General features: G+C 33.7%; 1 protein-coding gene across 2 annotated transcripts in view; it reads right to left on the bottom strand.

Annotated features, from left to right (window-relative positions):
* Positions 1-19,916, bottom strand: part of LOC128173825 (atrial natriuretic peptide receptor 1-like) — a 166,306-nt gene that overhangs the window by 107,255 nt on the left and 39,135 nt on the right. The window contains exons 1-2 of one of the 2 annotated variants that reach the window (XM_052839503.1): positions 18,716-19,432; positions 11,237-11,573 (exon numbers count right to left, since the gene is read on the bottom strand). The exons of the other annotated variant lie outside the window; for it this stretch is intronic. Coding sequence (XP_052695463.1) covers positions 11,237-11,573; positions 18,716-19,033 — 655 coding nt within the window. The 5' untranslated portion in view covers positions 19,034-19,432. Of the gene's footprint in view, positions 1-11,236; positions 11,574-18,715; positions 19,433-19,916 lie in introns of those variants that run through there. 2 annotated transcript variants of the gene reach the window in all.

Genomic DNA, 19,916 nt, shown 5'->3' with positions numbered 1-19,916 from the left:
TAGGAGAAAAGTTAACAAAGTAAATGTTTCACTTGTAGATTTACACAATCATTTCAAATCCCTTTCTTGTATTGATCATACAGCCGTGGGAAATGACATGGTCGAAGTTGAAAAAGAGGTAATTTTTGAAGAATTAGAAAGTGACATATCTTTAAATGAAATTGAAGATGCAATAAAGACTTTAAAACCAGGTAAAAATCATGGACTGGATGGTATAATTAATGAATACTTCATTGAATTCAAGGATATTTTGGTACCTTTTGTACACACAATTTTTAATGCTATGTTTACAACAGGTCATTTTCCACATATACTGTGTGAGTCTCTCATTGTACCAATATATAAAAAGGGTGGGACAACTGATCCTGCCAATTATAGAGGAATTAGTTTAATTAGTTGTATGACAAAACTTTTTACTTCAATTTTGAATAAGAGATTAATGTCATGGGCCGAGAGAAATGATGTTATTACAGACGCACAGTTCGGGTTTAGACCATTTCATAGTACTGTTGATGCCATTTTTGCATTACAAACAATTGTGAACAAATATCTTTCGAAAAAATGTAGATTGTATTGCGGCTTCGTAGATTTCAAGCGTGCCTTTGACACAGTGGATAGGGTTAAAATGTGGAATAAAATTTCAATGTATGGAATCAGAGGTAAACCTCTGAAGATTTTACGTTCACTTTATAATAATACTAAGTCTTGTGTTTTATTAGATGGTAAGTTATCAGATTTTTTTGTGAATAATCTTGGTGTTTTACAAGGGGAAATAATTTCCCCTCTCCTTTTTTCCCTTTATGTCAATGATTGCGAAATGGAATTTTTAAGCAATGGAAATACTCCAATTGAATTACAAGAGCTATCCTTATTTTTACTGATGTACGCAGACGACATGGTTATTTTTGCTCAGTCTGCTGCTGACTTACAGTCAATGTTGAATACTTTAGAAAATTATACAGAGAAATGGTCGATAACGGTTAATGTAAACAAAACAAAAATAATGGTTTTCAGAAATGGGGGAATTTTGCGAACAGAAGATGTGTGGTTTTATAAGTGTGAACAAATTGAAGTAGTGAACAGTTTTTGTTATCTAGGACTTTTGTTGAATTACAATGGCAAATTTCATGTTACGCAAAAACAATTGTCATTACAATGTATGAAGGCGCTTTTTGCACTGAAAAGGAAATGTTGTAATATGAGTCTTAATTTTACTACACTTTTGTCCCTTTTTGACACTTATGTAGGAAGCATTGCTTACTACGGTTGTGAAGTCTGGGGCTTTCATTCTGCCCCAGATATAGAAAAAATTCATCTTAATTATTGTAAAAACATACTTAATGTTAAAAGGGGCACATCTAATGCAGTTATTTATTGTGAATTGGGCAGAATGCCTCTGCAATGTATCAGAAAAATACGTATTTTAAGATACTGGATGAAACTTTTATCATCAAAAAATTGCATTTTGAATTCATGTTATGTTAATATGTATAATGAAACTTTAGGTAAAAACAAATGTAAAAACTGGGCTGCAGGGATCAAGAATATGTTAACAAGTATTGGGCTAATGAACTTATGGGAAAACCAATTTTTTGAAAAGCCAGAAATTATTTGAACGATCGCCAAGCAACGTATTTTTGATAATTTTAAACAGTCTTTACTAGCTGACATAAATGCCTCTTCCAAATGTACAATCTATAGATATTTAGTTGATCATTGTACCTTGCAGTCATATCTAACAAAAAGAATTCCTTTACAATATAAGAAACTTATATGTAAATTAAGATTATCATCCCATTGTCTTACCATCGAAACTGGCAGATATAACAATGTCCCATTACAAAGACGTTTATGTCCTCTATGTACTTTAGATATAGTAGATGAATATCATTTTATATTGAAATGTCCCTATTACTGTAACTTAAGAGAAAAATTCCTTAGAAGTTTTATTATATTAAACCCTCTGTCTTTAAATTAATTCTATTATTGTCAACACAAAATGTAAAGGATTTGTGCAATTTAAGTAAATATATTAAAAATGCTTTTGTAATCAGAAAACTTCATGTATAAACTTGCCTTTTTTCAAGTGACCAGTATATGTATTATAACATGTGTTTATTTATTGTATATGTCTATGAGCTGTACAGCTGTTGACTAATAAACAATACAATATATAAACAGGTACTAGTATTCTGATTTGGCTGCAGAACTGTATTTCTACGGGAAATCTGTGTTGACAGTCCGTCAACCAAATTTTGCCGTAGAGCTTTGGTATAATATAGTTCTGCAGCTAATTCTGGGCGATCTGATTAATAATGGGCGTATATATAAGGTCTTCGTTCATGCCAACGGCAACGGCTTGATTATAAGAAAACTATACAATTATGCAAAGATCGCTATGCCGATACTCGCCAATAATCAAAGAGCTACCCTTTCTCATAATTTTAGGATATACAGTCATATACACCATAATTAAGAAAAAAAAATCCATACCATCGTTGAAAAAAAAAACAACGTCCACATTTAAGATGGTTGTATGGCCGTGGCCATTTTGAAACGATATCATTCTCCTTTAGAAACATGCAGAGCTTTATATTAAGATATAGACAAATATTCCAAATCCAACGTTTTACTATATAGTAATTTACGGCTAAAGCAATCATCTTTTAACACTTTAAGGAGGATCTAATACTTAAAGGCAATTCTTGCGAACCCAGCCTCCTTAATAATGAAAAAAAAAATCTCAATTGGATCGTGATCGTTTTTCCTACCAAATTTTTGGAAAGAAAAAAGATTCAAAACTTTTTTTAGATATATAGTATAATCACATTAAATTTGAATCACTGTTACTTTTATATGTCGACTGGTTTTCAACCTCGTAGAGCATCATACAATGTACATGTCTAGACCCCACACAGTGCAAACAACACTTTACGGTATCATGCAAAGGATAGTACATTGTAGTAACAATGTTGAATTAATTGGGAAAACGGCATAATATATATATCATAATTATTCTAGTATATCATGATGTAGATTTACTGGACCGTGTGAATGCAAGACTGGCTGCATGCAGCACACATACAAAGAAATTAGTTAATGTATTAAAATTTTGAATTTTTCCAACTACCAACCGACAGTTCCGTACAAATGAAAATACTTCCTGTCTTTTTCTAGTGCTACATGTATTTGTTTTAGAAAACATGTTTGAAAATGCATTTTATTAAGAAACAGCAACGCCGTATATTTAACATGTATATGTACTAGTCTAATAAATTCTTCGTTTTTATCAGTTTTCTAGGCATATTCTCAAGAACTCCGCTTAAACATAGGACAACTTAAGACAACCGACCGCCCTCTGGCGGCCGGTAATGAACGGTGCAGGGAATTTCTGCTGATTTACTTCTAATTAACCGATCATAGGAAGAATCCCTGTACTACACTGTAAGTTCTGTAATTATTATGATGGATACGCAAACTTCAGAGAACACGTGATCATTTTTAGACTATGACTATGTCGATCTTGTTAAGAAGAGCTCTGTATAATGATATAGAAAGGTGTTTGATTCATTTTGTGTAGACTGTATTTGGAGTTTTTGATAAGTGCTCGATTCATTTTAAAAGTATTATACATGTATTTGGAGGTACTCTTTGATGACGGTTTATGGCTAAAAAAATAATCTCTTAAATTTTAGGGAAGAAAACGCTTGAGGCGCAAGTGTAGTTTTTTCATTGTATAATTCTTATCTATAATTCTAAACGCCTTGCTAAAATAAGTTGGAAAATTAAAACCTCATCCTTTGTAAAAGAAAAAAATTAGAGAGAAAAAAACAAATTGGCTGTGAGAGTAAAAAAAAAACAGGATCGTGCAAGTTTATTATGGAAACCCTTGGTTACGTAATGATTGGAAACAAAACACCATTAATACAGAAAGTGAACTATTTAAATTTTGTCTACAAAAAAATGTTGACCCAGTTTATTTGTACACATTTGCCCGACGTTTTAAAATATATACACGTGTACAGTAATCAGAGTAATTTCGTTTTGGTAAACATCCTAAAAAGTGTATTTTTTACATTTTCAAAAAGCCTATATGGTTTGAATTTGGATTGGTGCCCCTTCCATTACTAAACTAAAGGAAGCAAATTCTCTGTCTGTCAGCACCCGAAAACTATAGTAGTCAATCTATAGAAAAAAAAGGTCATACTGAACATTGTTCGTCATCCTCTACTATGTAAGTTTATTTGAACATTTAATGTCGTAGGTAATAATTGCTAGACTAAGTGTTGCTGTAGTTTACTTAGCTTCCAGTCATATTTGCCAATGGCATCATTCTATAATGTTGCAAGAAGTCATGATGTTGCGCAATACCCATGTCGCAGATTGCTATCAGTTAACAACGTTGTAACCAGCTACTCGCATATTGTGTGTTGCTAACCAACTTTCGTAATCATGTAACGATTAAACACGATGGCACAGAATAAAACAGAGTGGGAAAACTAATCTTAATTACATAGGAAATGTGATGAAGGACTTATCCTCTAATAAGCCACTAATCGATACCTGGAGGAAGCTGCAGTTACACTACTTCAACTCGTTAAAATGAGGATTAAACTTCATTCATGACAAAAGAACATCACATCTGAGTCCCAGTCTATCATCACAATGCAGCGCGATCCTGAAAATGTCAGCCATTTTCGACAGACCTGAGAATATATTGTCCATTTACAGTGTAAAAGCGCGGCACAAAAACACAGAATCCGCCAGTCATGATTATATTTTACTAATTTAATCGAAAGTACGCACGACACGCGAATCAAAAAAAATGAGCGTACACTGGACAACTGATCTGAAAGACGAATCCGGGTATTTATCTCTACAATGATCGCAGGCCATTAATCAAAACGTTTAGCCGACCTCGCTTTCTCAAAGGACCGCAGTAAATGGAAAATGTCATCCCGCAACAAATAGGTCTAGGGTTGTGACTGGACAACGAATTAACTACATTTGTAGACGAGACACGGAAAGAAGAAGCGATGTGAATTTCAGATCTTCTTTTCGCCTAAATTACAGGAATCTAAAAGAATTGATATGGCTTTAAAATATCTTATTCTTTGTGAACTGTAACAAAAATTCACGATTGTTTTAAAATTAGATATAACCTAATTGGTTATGATTGTTATTAACAGGTTAATCCATATGCCCCAAGACCAAATATTTTATAAAGTTAGGTAATATACATGTATTTACATAGTCTTGTTTTTATATAATATATTAAAACAATTTATTCCACAGAGATGCACGCGCATATGTACTTCTATAAAATATGTCTACATGTTTACTCAATGATTAAACTTTAGTTGTTATATCTAAAGTTTAATCATTGATTAAACATGTAGACGTATTTTGTTATGGCCGTTATGGTCGATGTTTTAAGTCATCAAGAAATAAATTAATGAAATTCAATGATCTTTGTATCAAAAGTGTATTACAGTAATTAACTCAAGATTAAACTTGACGTTTATCTCACATCTTCATTTCATATTTGTTGGCCTCACATTACAGATAAAGATGAAAGAAACGACCTGATTAAGATGTATCAGTTTTGTTTAGATTTGTGATAAAAAATAAATATTCACATAAAATGCCTGTACCTAGGAAAAACAAACAGGTTAAGATTTAAGATATATTCATATTTTCTGAGCTGACGAGAACAAATGCTCTTTGGAATCACGGGAATTCCCCGTCACTAAATCAGACCTAGTTACCCCCTATACGCACCATTACCCGCTACTCCTAAACTCACCGTCCAGAGAATTGTGTATTAATCGGAAATAATGAAAACTGGGCGAGGAGAGTTTTCATTATCGCTGGTCACAGTGGTTTTGAAATGTTGGCGGTGGATTGATTTCTTTGAAGCAGCGTGCTTAAGAAAAAAAAGAACACATTTAATAAACATGGCTCCCCAAGTCGTGGTTTAAGCGAGTTTTGTTGTATGTGAGCAACTTTTACATATGAGTCCCGCATATCGAAATAAAAAAAATTGATTGAAATTATTGTGTAAGTTTTGATGTCCGACTTTATTGTTAGTTTTATCTGACCACTCATATTAGTGGGGTTAAATTGCCGACATTTATGAATCTGTAAGTTGCTTTAAAAACCCTTGTTATATCGACATTTTGTTTAATTTTCCTTCTTACAACAATTTCCAATCTTTAAGATAATCTCCCATCTTTACGACAAATCTTCTACCTTTACGACAGTTTCAAACCTTTACGACAAATCTCAACCTTTACGACAATCTCCAACCTCTAAGACCCTCTCCTACTTGAATACGACAATATCCCAAAAACCTTATTTTTCTTTTTACAAAGCTTCTTGATCTTATGACGACAGATTCAAATCACATAGCAAACAATTGACATATTCTGAGGTTTTTATAGAACTAAATCTCAAGCTCTTCCTAAAAAAGTTTGAATGGCAGACGCAAGAAATTGCATTTTTCGCAATTGAGGAAAACCTTTAAGTTGCTGAAACGTGATTCGCTCTTCCTCCACCTTTACATTGACACAATGTGGATTGAAAGGAACTTGTCAATGCAACGAAAATTGTTTATCTAAACGTTGTCTTGACAAGTGTTCCTTTATTCAATATTTAATTTATTTACATACTCAAACGCAAAATTATCTAATTTTGGCCGAATGCTCATTGTTAACTTATTGGGTGGCGCCAGATAAATGAAATGAAGCAGAACGATCGTAAAAACTGTTCACAAGCAATGAGTAGACAATATAATTTATTTCGGTTGAACTCGGTGAATTAAAATAAAATTATTTTCTTTTGTGGAAACGCCAATAAGAGATAGGGGCGGGGCTTAAGGTTTTGTAGGTAAGTCGTGTTCGATATGTATTCATTCTGGCGTTCAAACGGGAAAGTTTAAAGTGTATGGTTGTGGTAATCAGTACTTGATAAGGTTCTTATTGAGTATACCGGTATTAAGGTAATGTGCTCTTGAGCATATATGACAAGCTGCTTGTCAAATGAAAACTTCAGAAGTTTTCAGATGTGGTTGATGTTGAATATTGCAGAATATTGATGTTGAATATTGCAGATTGTGTGGGAGTGATTTTCTGTAATGCAAGAACGCAAATGCAAAAAATAAATATTGTATTTTGCTTTTGGTGTTTATTGCTCTTGTTAAGTGCAAGTACGAAAGAAAAATGGTTTAAGTGAGTTACTGTCTGTATAATATCTGACAGAAGGGTCAGTTTTCGGCATATATCCATTGCTTAGGATTTTGTTTTGTATAAAGTAACTACTCGCTTCAACTAACTGTTTGATACCGGTTTTTCCCAAGGGGATACTTTTACAATTAACCTTTTTGAATTGCACAAGATAATCTGAATTTGCTCTTAATGATAACTATTACAAGAAGGGCTTCATTGGATTTGATGACGCAACCGACACCTAATGATATTCACAAGAATGTCAAAGAAACTGTAGAAAAACGGATTTTATTCACAAGGAGCTCGAGCATGCAAGAAATTTCCCGTGTGAAACATGCTTCTTATTATTTGTATAAAACTTATTCGATTTGGTTTTTCCTTTTGCGCTCGACACCAAATCTCATTATACTCAGAGAAAATATAATTTTATGACGTAATCGATTTAAAATCTGAGTTGGTAAAGATAACAATAAAACATTTGAAAAATGTGGCATTTTAAAGTAATTGTAGTTCCTGGGTTTATTTTCAGCATTTTCGATTTCAAACGTAAATTGTTTTCATTGTTTTTACAACATTTTAAGCCAACTTAAACAATAATCATGACGTCATCAAATTATAACCATCTTTTACACTGCATTCTAAAAACGAAGCCAATTTTTACTGTTGTTCGTGACTTTGCAGATTGTTTACACAGTGTTTTGTTAACAACTTTGGAATCATGTTGACATGCTTGCATTGGAGTTCAAGAACCTGAAATATCGATCTTCGTACTCCATTAACAATGAAGTTGTTTGTCCAGCAGGACAATCATAACCCACGTTGCATAATTCAAGCACACAGAATACAGTGGTACGGATGGATAAAAAGGAGATTGTCATTCAAGTGCCCAAATACTTAACGGAAAATTAATTTCCGAGAACGCATTCCATTCTTTACATTTGTGTTATCTGCGAATGAATGAATTTACAATCATTACAAGAAATAATAATATTGTGGGCGATTTTTGTACATCCAACAAGGCGAGAGGGAAATTGTATTGTTTGGAGCAGCCTTGCAAAGCAAATTATAGATTCAAATTTTATTTACTTTGACAGAGAATTACATTAATTCAAATAGAGTGCATATTGGGATAATTGAATTTATCTATTTTTAGCACTGTGTCGGATAATTAGTTAATTACAACAACACAAAGGTGCGAAACTTTCCATCCGTTTATGGAAATGTTTCCTCAAAATTCATGAAAAATAATAGACCAATGGCTACAGCTTTTTCAACCAGTTTTGATTTGGGTGTGTCTTATGAAAACTACATGTAGGATAAGTATTTTTCCTACAGGATACATGTACCGATATTATAATACCTCCTGTAGGAATTCCAGTCGGCTATTTGAGGTTTCAGAAATCCCCATCAGGAAAACTTTCTCGACTCTTCATGGGTATACATGCAGTGATACAGTCAACACCATTGTTATTTTTGAAAATATTGTTGTATTAAAAGCAAATTATCTACATATCCAAAATGGTTTTTTAAAAGTTTTACGTCCATTATTTTCGTTTTCTCAAACATTAACATACTTACATGTAGTGGCATGTATTTTAATTTTTCTTTCGTATCAAATTTCTTCCCCATCTATGCATATTTATTTTGGGGTCACATTAAACGGGGTTGCTTGTCTTTGTTGGGAAGGACGATGAAATAGTAGGCGACGTATCAACTACTTGGTAACATCGCTCATCACAAGGACGAGCCCGATGGATATTTGACTAATCACGTGATCTATGACAATTTGAAGGCGACATCTAACTGTTTTTCGTTATCTAATATGAGTTTGACATGGAAAGATAATCATCAAAATTGACTTTCACCAAGAAAATCATAACTATTTTATAGTCGATTGTTATTTCATGTACGATATCCGTGTCTAGAATACGTTAAAGTAGGAAGAAACATGCTTCAATGACAGGCATCATTTGGTTCTAAGTTATCCGTATAAATGGAGATGTATTCAGAACGATTGGTGGTGCCAGGTTAATTAGGTTTATTGCGATTTTTTATTATCTGTAATACATGTATTATTATTTTTGTTTGAATATTACATGCCAATCATTGAAAATAAAACATTATCGAAAACGTTGTGTTTATGTCAATAACATGTACAATTGCCTTTTCCACAATTTTTTCTTTTCACGAACTTTTTTTCTTGATAAATAAAATTTATACAAGACATTTTCCCATTTACATGTATAGACTCGCCCTGTATAGTTTCATTTTCGATTGGTTTCGGACAGGAATCCGGGTCAAATTGACATGCACCTATAAGCAGGTTACATGTACTCTGGTGACTGACCGTTAGGAGATTATCGCTGTATGTACGGATAATTTTTAAACATGCGCTGTAACATGATCTCAATTAAGTGTAAGTATCCACGAGCACTTTGTGACAAGATCAAGTACGTCACATATAATTACAGAATTGGGTCTGATATAGGCAGATCAGTGCACCAAGGAGAGAAGATCGGATCAGGGACCCGTGGACGTGAAAACCATACCCTTAATTACTGGGTGCATAAGCGGCACAAGGCCGATTATAGCGTTGATAAAATATTCAATACTCAGAACAGTAAAGCATATTTCTTTTGATGTCACGAAAATTTTCTGTTACGGAGTAAAGCGCTTTACCCACTGTCATACACGTATCAATGTCAATCTAAATTTCTTTGATGATTTGTAGAGAAACGTGGTCTAATGCAAGTATTTTGATCAAATGATGGAGGACATTTTGAAGTTAGATGTAAGCATAAATGACGCAAGCGTCTTTAAGGCTAGTAACCTTTTTCTCCGCTGACCTTATAAGTATTCATCAAATCATTAATGACACTATTTAATTTGATTTCATATATGACAGAATTTCATTTAACTATCTCTGACAATTCTCTATATTATTACATGTAACAAATATAATAATGCAATTGTAATGTAACAATTGCAATTTACGTATAGTGAATCATTAATAGATGGATGATGACTTCGCAACGATTACAATGTAATTGTTTTCATTCTGTAATTTCAGAAAAAAACAGGTTCGTGATCGTGATGGGAAGAAACGCCATTGTATTATTTGAACCTTTTGTCCTTCTAACATGATCCTATTTCAGTCAATTGAATGTTACAACGGACGACATTAATTCAATGAAGTCATATTCTATAATCCCATAATGCAATGCCATTAAAAAAGCAGAGTCACAGAAGAAAAGATCGCAGAGGATCAATTTAATTTGTCGTCTTTATTTCATTTCGCATTTTTTTTTGAAAAAGGAGGTTGTTTAAGAAGGAACGTCATTTCCTGGACTTGGTGTACTGAACTCACGTTCTTTAAACTATTCACTGAACGAACATCAACTTAAGGAGTTATGTTGAATAACAATGTTCGTTATTTTTTTTTATTTTTTCAACTTCTAATGCAATTAGGGAATTTTGTTTCACGATTCACATTAATTTTCCACTTGAAACATCTACTTAAATCTGTTAATCTTTTATAGTTTTTAAGTACAATGGCTTTTAAGCTTGTAATACTTACAAACATTATTATTATTTCTTTGACGATTGAATAAACATATTCAGGCTTTTGTTGAACGCAATCACATTTAATATAATTTACCTGTTTCCAAGCCAACCGTTAGCATCAATTTGACACTAAACTTTACAAATCATCGAGATTTTATCAAGACTTCTTAGGTCATAATTCAACAAATGACCTTGACATTTTAAAACGCAATATATGTGCTGTCCCGATATCAAAACCGTGGTATGTTTTTAAATTTAAAAAAAAAACATGTCATCAAATTTTTTACTTTGTTTGCAAATTAAGTCGTACCAAAAATGTCATTTCGGGAAATGTGGTCTGGCACCAAAAAAAAAAAGATCCACAAGGATATGGGGTTGTAGGGATGGTGGGATGAGGGTTGGGTCTCTCTTGCCATTGGTAAACTCGAGCCACACTATATACATACCTCCATAACCGATCCCAATTTCAGAAATTATTATATTTTCCAGATCTCCAAGATCGCCCAAGTTGAAATAGTCCTTCCGCTTGTTGCTGGGTGTGTAATATATGGATGAACTCATTATCTTACAAAAATCGTCAGAGACGTTGATTCCCTGCTGCTCGTAAAGAATCTTAAATTTATTCCACTTAAACTGGTCCAGAAATTTATGTATTAGGGTAGAGAAAACGGTGAAGTCCACTGCGCCTGCGCGAGTTAGAGTGGGGTAATCCTCTTCGTGAAACTTCTTAAATTCAGCCGCCATCGCTCCCACGGACACAATGGGTATATTCCAGAACCTAGTCTGAAATTAAAGTTAATTCGAACAGATTCAAAAAGATGCTCCGTAATACATTTTGTAACATGACGTTATTTAAAGCATTTTGAATAAAATGGTACGAGGTCGAGTGAGAATGTAAGAAAATCAAAATTATTGTATGATATATTTAAACAGTCTATGTTTTTATTACAGAAATCGTTTATACTTTTATTAAAACGAAAATATCCTTTCAAGATATAAGGTTGAGTATGATTTTGTAGGATAATGTCTTGTTTTAATTATCACTTTGTGTCACGAAATCGAACTTTTATGGTCACCATTATACACTGGCTTCTAGTAAACCTGCTTAAAAGTACTGTTTTAACTCGCAGTTTAAATTTAAAAGTTTTATATATTGCGTATTTATATTTGGCGCGCATTGCCAATCGAGCATGTATGAGAGGTGAATGAGTGAAAGTATGAATGAGTTTTGGTTAGTCACGTGAGAATTTTGTTTTACGGGTGTATGTTGACCACGTGTTTATTCTTTACTACTATATTACAGCTGACCAATGGAAATTTACGACTGAATTCATTAATATGCGTGCCTTTACTAACTCACTATAAATAGCTTAAATCCCGCCAATTCCCCAACCCCACGACTTTTATCTTCATGTTAGACACAGAAGTGTACCTTTACCTTACCTGTACAAGATATTTCATATATTTTGTAAACTCATAGTTCTGGATACCTGGTTAGCTTCCGTTTACCTTGTAATTGAAATATATTAATTGTAAATTACTTTAATTCATTTTATCCAAATATTCCTAATTACCCTGTGATGTTGCGTATGAATTGTGTAACTGTTTGTGAGTGTAAGTGTGTTTGTACTTAGAGGTTTTATTAAATAATATACAATCCTCTAAATAAAGAACCAGTAAATAGATTGAAATCAGTACCAGGGATTCAGCGTTATTGATTCATACAAGACCCTGCGCCAATTATATGCGAAGCATTTCAAAAAAGTATAAATGACAATAAAATGTAACTGCTAATACAGTAGTTGTAGTTGTTTAGCGCCCGATCGAGGGTATTTTACTCCATTAAACAACCACGATGGCGATAAAGGATGCCACCTTTTTGAGAGATCACACCCTTTGCAATTACATGTACTTATTATTATTATTATTATTATTATTATTATTATTATTATCATTCTTATCATTATTATTATTATAATGTACTGCTATATCTAAATTCAATATACTGTAGTCAGTTTGAAAGGTATAACAGTGGTGGGAGGAAAACGTCACATTATTATGAAGGATGTGGATATCTTTAGTTTTAAACCCTGAAGTAGAGTGGGACATACATGAGTACATGTACTAGTGACTGAATATAAAGTTGGAGAGGAACAATTGTACATACTCAGGAAAAAAGCCCCCCCCCCCCTTCCTCTTCCCACAACAAGATATGAATTGTTATATATATGACAGAGAAGTCCGAATTTCAAATTGTTTCAGCTTTAGTCCCTATGGCGATTCCCTTTTCTTGGGTTTGAGACCATGACGCCATTGTTTTTAATAATTTTGCTTATATATCATCGTCGGAATGTCAACATGATTTGTTTATTTATGATTTAAAACACTTTGTATCGCGTGCATTCCGAATCATTTCTGTTTAGGATACAATCTCCATCTTATTTCTCATATTTTAACGTTACTATGAGTAGAGAATCGGTTGACGAATTGGATTAAATTCGAAATTAAAAACTTAGCAATGACCAATGCCTACGTGTACACGTGTGTTCCCTGGCAGCTATGCTCTGTCCCGAGTTTTTGCCTCCACCACTTTTCGCTTGATATTTCGATAATCATGAATACCTTTGTGTTCAATCTGTGTTCATCTACTTATATATAAAAAATGTCCAGATTATCAGTTTTGAAACGCCCCCTCTACCGCTTTAGGCTTCAATGCACGACCCAAAATACAAAATCTAAGGAGATTTTGAATTGTATCAGCCATGAAGTTTTGAATGGTGAAAAGAAGTAAAAATTTCTCATTATAAATCTCCGTAAGAAATTTGTTTTCGCTCCTGTGAACTTTTATGAATGAAAAATGATAATGTGTCAATGAACATATCTTGGATATTTTCCCCTTTATCGATTTCAGTTGTATTTCTTTCACATGTATGTGTACTTTCATTAAAAATCATCAAAAAATTGATGGAAGCAATATCTTGGGACAGATTATAGTACCTGTATTATAAGCTGAATTTACTTCAGTATTATTATTTTCATGGCCCTGTGTATCTTATCGCTTTTTTGAAATGTTTAATATTGGCGCTCCAAAAATCATTGAAAGCGTGTGAGTTTTCTTCAAACACTTTTTACTATGGTTTTTTTTTTCCAATGTCATTTGTCAGAAGTGCAGATGCAGAAACAATTCAATCTCCTGACACGATCTAATAAACACAAATTAAACCACATGGAGCTCACTGTTTTCTTTTTTTTTTTTTTGGCTTTTGCAATTTTGTCTAGATTTTCCTGAGTTGAGTGTTACTAGGTTATTGGGCTGTTCCGTTTGACACCCTCTACACGCAATCACTGTCGCCCCGACATTGATTTCTTAATTTCATCCTGTTCATTCCCTAAAATGTGTCCTATCAAATTTTTTTTTATCGATTCCAAACGAAACTTGACGTTTCCGCTGAATAAGAATGGACGCATCTCGATTAATCTCTCTGTATTTATTTTATAAATGAGTAAAATCACATCTAACATTGTTTAATATAATTCAAGTGGAATGCATTTGGGAAATGAGTTGAATCAAGCAAAAAGCGTCCCTACCACGACGCAGGGATTACGGACTCTGGAAAACGTTTACATGATTATGATTATTGTTAGAATTGCCGGAAGAGCCTAATCTATACGCACTGGAAGGTATTAGGGGGATTAAAGGACAATTTGTCTATCGCTTTATGGATAAAAAATAAGAATATTTTTGACTATGTTGACAGTTATTTATACAATATATGCGCCAAATTTGTAATATATACACATAAGATCCTTTATGGTTTAAGTTTTATTGTTAATTATTTAATTCTATAATTTTAATGTATATGCTGATTAATGTTAAAGCTCGTCAGTTCCATTTTTTTTCCTTTCAGTTCAAACAGGACGTGTTTATGGGTGGAAGATGGTGTGTGTGTGGAGAGAGAGAGAGAGAGAGAGAGAGAGAGAGAGAGAGAGAGAGAGAGAGAGAGAGAGAGAAAAGAGAGAGAAAGAGAGAGAGAGAGAGAGTAACGAGAATTAAAAAAAAAATGTTCGTTGGGTATACTGTTTCGAGGATGTAAAGGATAGAACACATGTACATGTAATTAAGATGATTTGAAAATTGTATGATGTGCGTGTACTTATCATATCTTAAGTGGAGCTTTAATTAATAGAAAACATCAATGATTATGGCATTTGGGGTTAATGACCATCATGTGCTATTGTATTGGATAGTAATTATGCTTGTTTACTGGAAATATTGATATATCAAATACGGGAAATGTAATGCCGAGTCATGTCACATGTATGCGTGGTTTAATGGTTTCTTATAAAGGAGGCTGTATGATCAACAGTTGGTCCATACTTTCATCTTCAAGCTTACTTACTTTATTCAATAATCGCAACTGACATATTTACACTACAAATATACCATATTTTACATTGGATAACTAATTACATGTTACATGTATTTTCATATGTAACGGTTATAAAAATTATCTTTCAAATTGTGTGAAAAAAAAATAGTATAACCCTAAGATGGCACTGATCCTCAGATTCGTTAAAACGTGACCCTACATTGGCCTACAAACTGTGAGGCCCTAACAAAATGTACAAGCGGTTAAAAAAAGTATTTTGAGACCTGTATATCTTAATTAAATTTGAGATAAATTTACATACGTACACGTTTGATGAAACATCAAATCAGAAGGGGTGGGCGCAATACAGGTACATATTGTATGTGGGTCAGACTCAGTTATGATTTGTGAATTGATAAATGGGGGAAGTAAATTGATATAGGGGGAAATAGTTGACGAGGAGGGGAGGGGGGTAATTTATTTATCTGGTGATATATCAATTGATTTGTAAATATTGTACCGGGGGGGGGGGGGGGGGGGTTAGAAGGGGGGATGATTCAGCTGGCATCTCCTATTAACCCAGGTGTCGATATTACGCGTCTTTTTACTTACGGCAGGAAGAATTGATTGATTCAAGCATCTTACATTAAAGATTTCACGTAAACATGATCCTTGATGAATTCATAATCAATGCCGGCGATGCGGCCGCCGTGTAAATACCATTGACAATTGCCGTCGGAATATGGTAAGGGAGATTTGCGCTCGCTTTCAGGACTAGATTATTATTCTATGTGGGTCTGATTTTTTTTCCCGTCTATAAAGTCCCCAGACAGTTACAAGTACAAATACATGCATGTATGATAAACGCCCTCTTAGTACATATATGTATACATGCTTTTCTTTTGAAAATAATTACATAATTATGACTCAAGTTCGATCGGTTGAAAACTTGTACTTATTTAGCGCCACGTTAAGTGAGGTGAAGATACTAAGAGGCGAAGCTGTATTGATTGCATGCATAGTAACTAAGTTTATTTGCATTGCTAAGGTTACCAAATACTAGACTAAGTAGACGGTTAAAAAATTTTAAGATTTAAAATCGCAAGCCTTATGACTTTTCAGAAGAGAGGGTTTTTCATGCGTTAACCACTCCCGATTTTAGATAACTTTATGTCTCAGAAATAGGCCTAACCAGTCGATACTTCGTTCATTTTTTCAATTCCAGGAGGCACCGCAATGTTCATTTTATTTCTTTCTCAGATTTTACATCCATTTCGCGAGATTTTGCGAGATTTATCTTCTGTTATTTTGACAGTCAATATGATCTGTTTATTTGTTTCTGTGTCGACTTTTAATGTACTCAATACGGTCAAACGACACATGCGTTTTCTTCACGGAAATGAAAATCAATGTCCTGTGTTACAAATAGGCAGAGCTTCGTATTGTTATAACGGTCCACATACAGAAATTCTAAAAATAAAATTATTTGACATTTTTTTAATAATTTGAAAAGAATGAAGAGTAATAAAGAATCTTGAATATAAATGCTGTATATTTATGATGCAAAAACCTAGTTTTGGAGTATACATGTTAAGTTGAAATTCGATGATATATATGCGATGTTCCCGGGGGAGGGGGGGTCGTGGTCCTTTTATATTAGTTTGCTACTTTAAAACAGAGATTAAATGATGCGGGACCAAACCAAGAATGAAATTATCAGATAGCATATAATTCTTCGTATGCAAAGATGTCAATTACGATAAGTGAAATGAATCCATTAATTAAAAAAACCGATTGATTGGACGATCAGTATTCTATATCCTATTTCACCGTGAAGTGAATGATTTTTAAGTATCGTTTATGTATAATGTACATGTTATCTGCTAGAATTTGAAATACCCAGCTATTGATTAATCTACACACTTAATGAAACTTATATCTGTCAATCGTATTTAACCAACATTTTAAACAAACACAGCCAACATTTGAGTCACGATTGATTTCAGTATTTTCTTCAGGTTTAGGTATAAAATATTAGACATTATTCATTTGTCATACATGCCAGTTGCACTGTCTGATAAAATATACAGGGTGTCCCATAATATTTGATGTAAATAACTTTTGATTATATTTATTTTTTTATTAACATATATTATAATACCGTGACTGTGTTAGTACAATATAGTATTGTGACTATGTTAGTACACTACTAGTGTACATGTATATGTCAATTTCACTGTCCTTCTCGTATACGGTGACCAACTGGAAAACTGTAGGGAAAAAATTCTGTTCGACTTAGTCTACGGTCTATATAATCCCGAATTTTCCCGTTAAACTATAATTCTGCAGTTATGACAGTACCTACATGTGGTTGTCGACTTCGTAAAACATGATATTTATAATGACTAAATTTACATTGTAAAGTATGTCTAGTTTAAAAATTCAATTCTGATCGTTAAATATCATCCGGTTAGAAACACTTCAAATATTGATTACATTTCCCCTATGATTGAAACATACATGATATATTATACAATTTCCTTACACAAACTAGTACAAATTTGTCAATGTGCACTTTGACCATGGCTTGAAATATACATGTAATAACACAGGAAAATACGCTTCCTTCCGAGAAGTACTTTAATAGTGATATATGTTTTTAAGTTTTACATTGTAGTCGTGTACGATATGTATATCTAGGCCAGTTTGCACGAAATTCCCCGCAGTGTAACCAGTTCTGTGTCAACTTCATAATATGAGTTCACTTCAGAACAGGTTTATTTAATTTCATTAATTTTTCACCTTGAATGTCAACAAATAAAAACGAATAGTTGGTGACATTGAATGATATTTATGGGATGCACCTAAAAGCGCAGAGTTACATTAATTATGCAAGACCGCAAAAACACAGATAGAAAATGATTATTAAATAAAATGTTGACAATTCAAAATTTCCCTTTTCAAGAAAAGAAATTAACAAAGAATTTGATACTTAATCAAATTGGTGTCAGTTTATACATCTCAATATCGATAATGTTTATTATTCGTATTATAGAGTGCAAAGCAGAAACCTTTTCCCAGCATTAAATGGTGATACAATGTAATGATTTGTTTTGTTACAGTTTTACTGACAATAGAAATTGTTAATTAAGTAATTAATATATTGTCAAATTAACACACGGTAATACTAATAATCTAAAGAAAAAATTATTCTATGCACCGATTCTTTATACAGAAAATAATATTGTTTGAATTCGGATTAATATTTAAAAGTTGTTTTAAAGTATCTCAATCGCAAACAGATTCTGCACAATGAATGTGAAATGAGGGGTTTTTTTTTCCTGCAAGCTCTCTTCATAGCGATTTTATTTAAGTTTACTTTATAAGGTAATCTTTCTGGTATGTCCTTTGCAAAACAAGAACTTTGAATAGAGAGTCAAAGTGAGACACAGGAAAGGGGGGGGGGGTCGCTTAAAAAATAATGGCCAAATTTGAAATAGAACACTGCAAGGAACCCGTGACCTGGCCTTTAATAAGGCTTAACCTTTGACCTACCTGTCTGGCTACTGGAGCTACAGCATAGTCACAAACAGGGCCAAAAAAGACGTGGACTTTCCCGGCGTACCACAATTTGATGGCCTCATTTATCCCCACCCCGATGTGGCACTTGGAGTCGGCGTAGTGGACCGTGAAATTGACGTCTGAGGGCAAGAAGCTGCGGGCCCGGAGAATCCCTATGTTAACCGCCGGAAGTACTATGTCCACTGAAAACAGACGATGCGTGTCGTTTGGAACCATTAGCGCCATCTGGACTTCCGTAAAACACTTGACCACGGGTAAAAAAATAAACGCCAAAAAACACAGTAGACTCATGGTGACTTTTCAAATAAATACTCCAAACAGTTTAACTGACAGTTTTCATAGTGTGCTACGGAAAAAGAAACACTCAGGAAGATTCAGCTGTGACGTAACGCAACGCGTTAATTGCTGTGACACTACGGTAAGATGAATGAATTCCGAAATGAATCCAGTAAAGAAATGAAAATAAAAACTCTGAGAACACTCGGCTTAAATCTCACTGCACGGAACTCCTCCCATGGTTACTTACACGTTATATCCAGAGAGCAGACCCCTTAGTCCTCTTGGTGTCGTCCGCTTAAGTTTTGGTTTTGCTGTGTGGAATCGTGTCGTCTCTATAAATATCTCAGACAGTAGGTCCCCCCTTTTTGAATCGATACCGGAAGATTCCGGTTTGACCATTCTTTCTCTCACTCCAAGACACTGCCAGGCGGCGGGATGTTGTATTGACAAAATGCCGATTTGAAACTCCCCATCAACAGGTGAAGAAATAATATCGGAATTATCTCAGGTAAGTGCACGTGCCAGATGAACATACAAAGTGCCACCATCCAACGACTGATAATGTCTGAAAGGAGGGGAATCACAAGCCATATGCTTGTAACTGTTGCTAATTTAATTTTCACGGTTTGCAAATAAACTTTTACGTCTGAAATCTGAGGGAATTTTTCTGTTTTTTCTGAAGTACACGAAACGTTATATCTGCTTGTTTTATGATAATGTCAGCATCTCTCATCTGAAGAAATCTTGTTGACTTTGTCTGATTATGCTTTTTGCTTCCGCTTTGTAGCTCTTTGCTTCACATCGAAAAAACATTTTTAAGACCCTTGTTATCAAAATAAATACAAGTGAGAGCCATTTTTGAGACATAATTAAGCCTGCTGTTTTCGCCACTTGT

Source organism: Crassostrea angulata, chromosome 2 (genome assembly GCF_025612915.1).
Source record: "Crassostrea angulata isolate pt1a10 chromosome 2, ASM2561291v2, whole genome shotgun sequence".
Lineage (NCBI taxonomy): Eukaryota > Metazoa > Mollusca > Bivalvia > Ostreida > Ostreidae > Magallana > Magallana angulata.
This window is presented reverse-complemented; position numbering and strand designations above follow the sequence as displayed.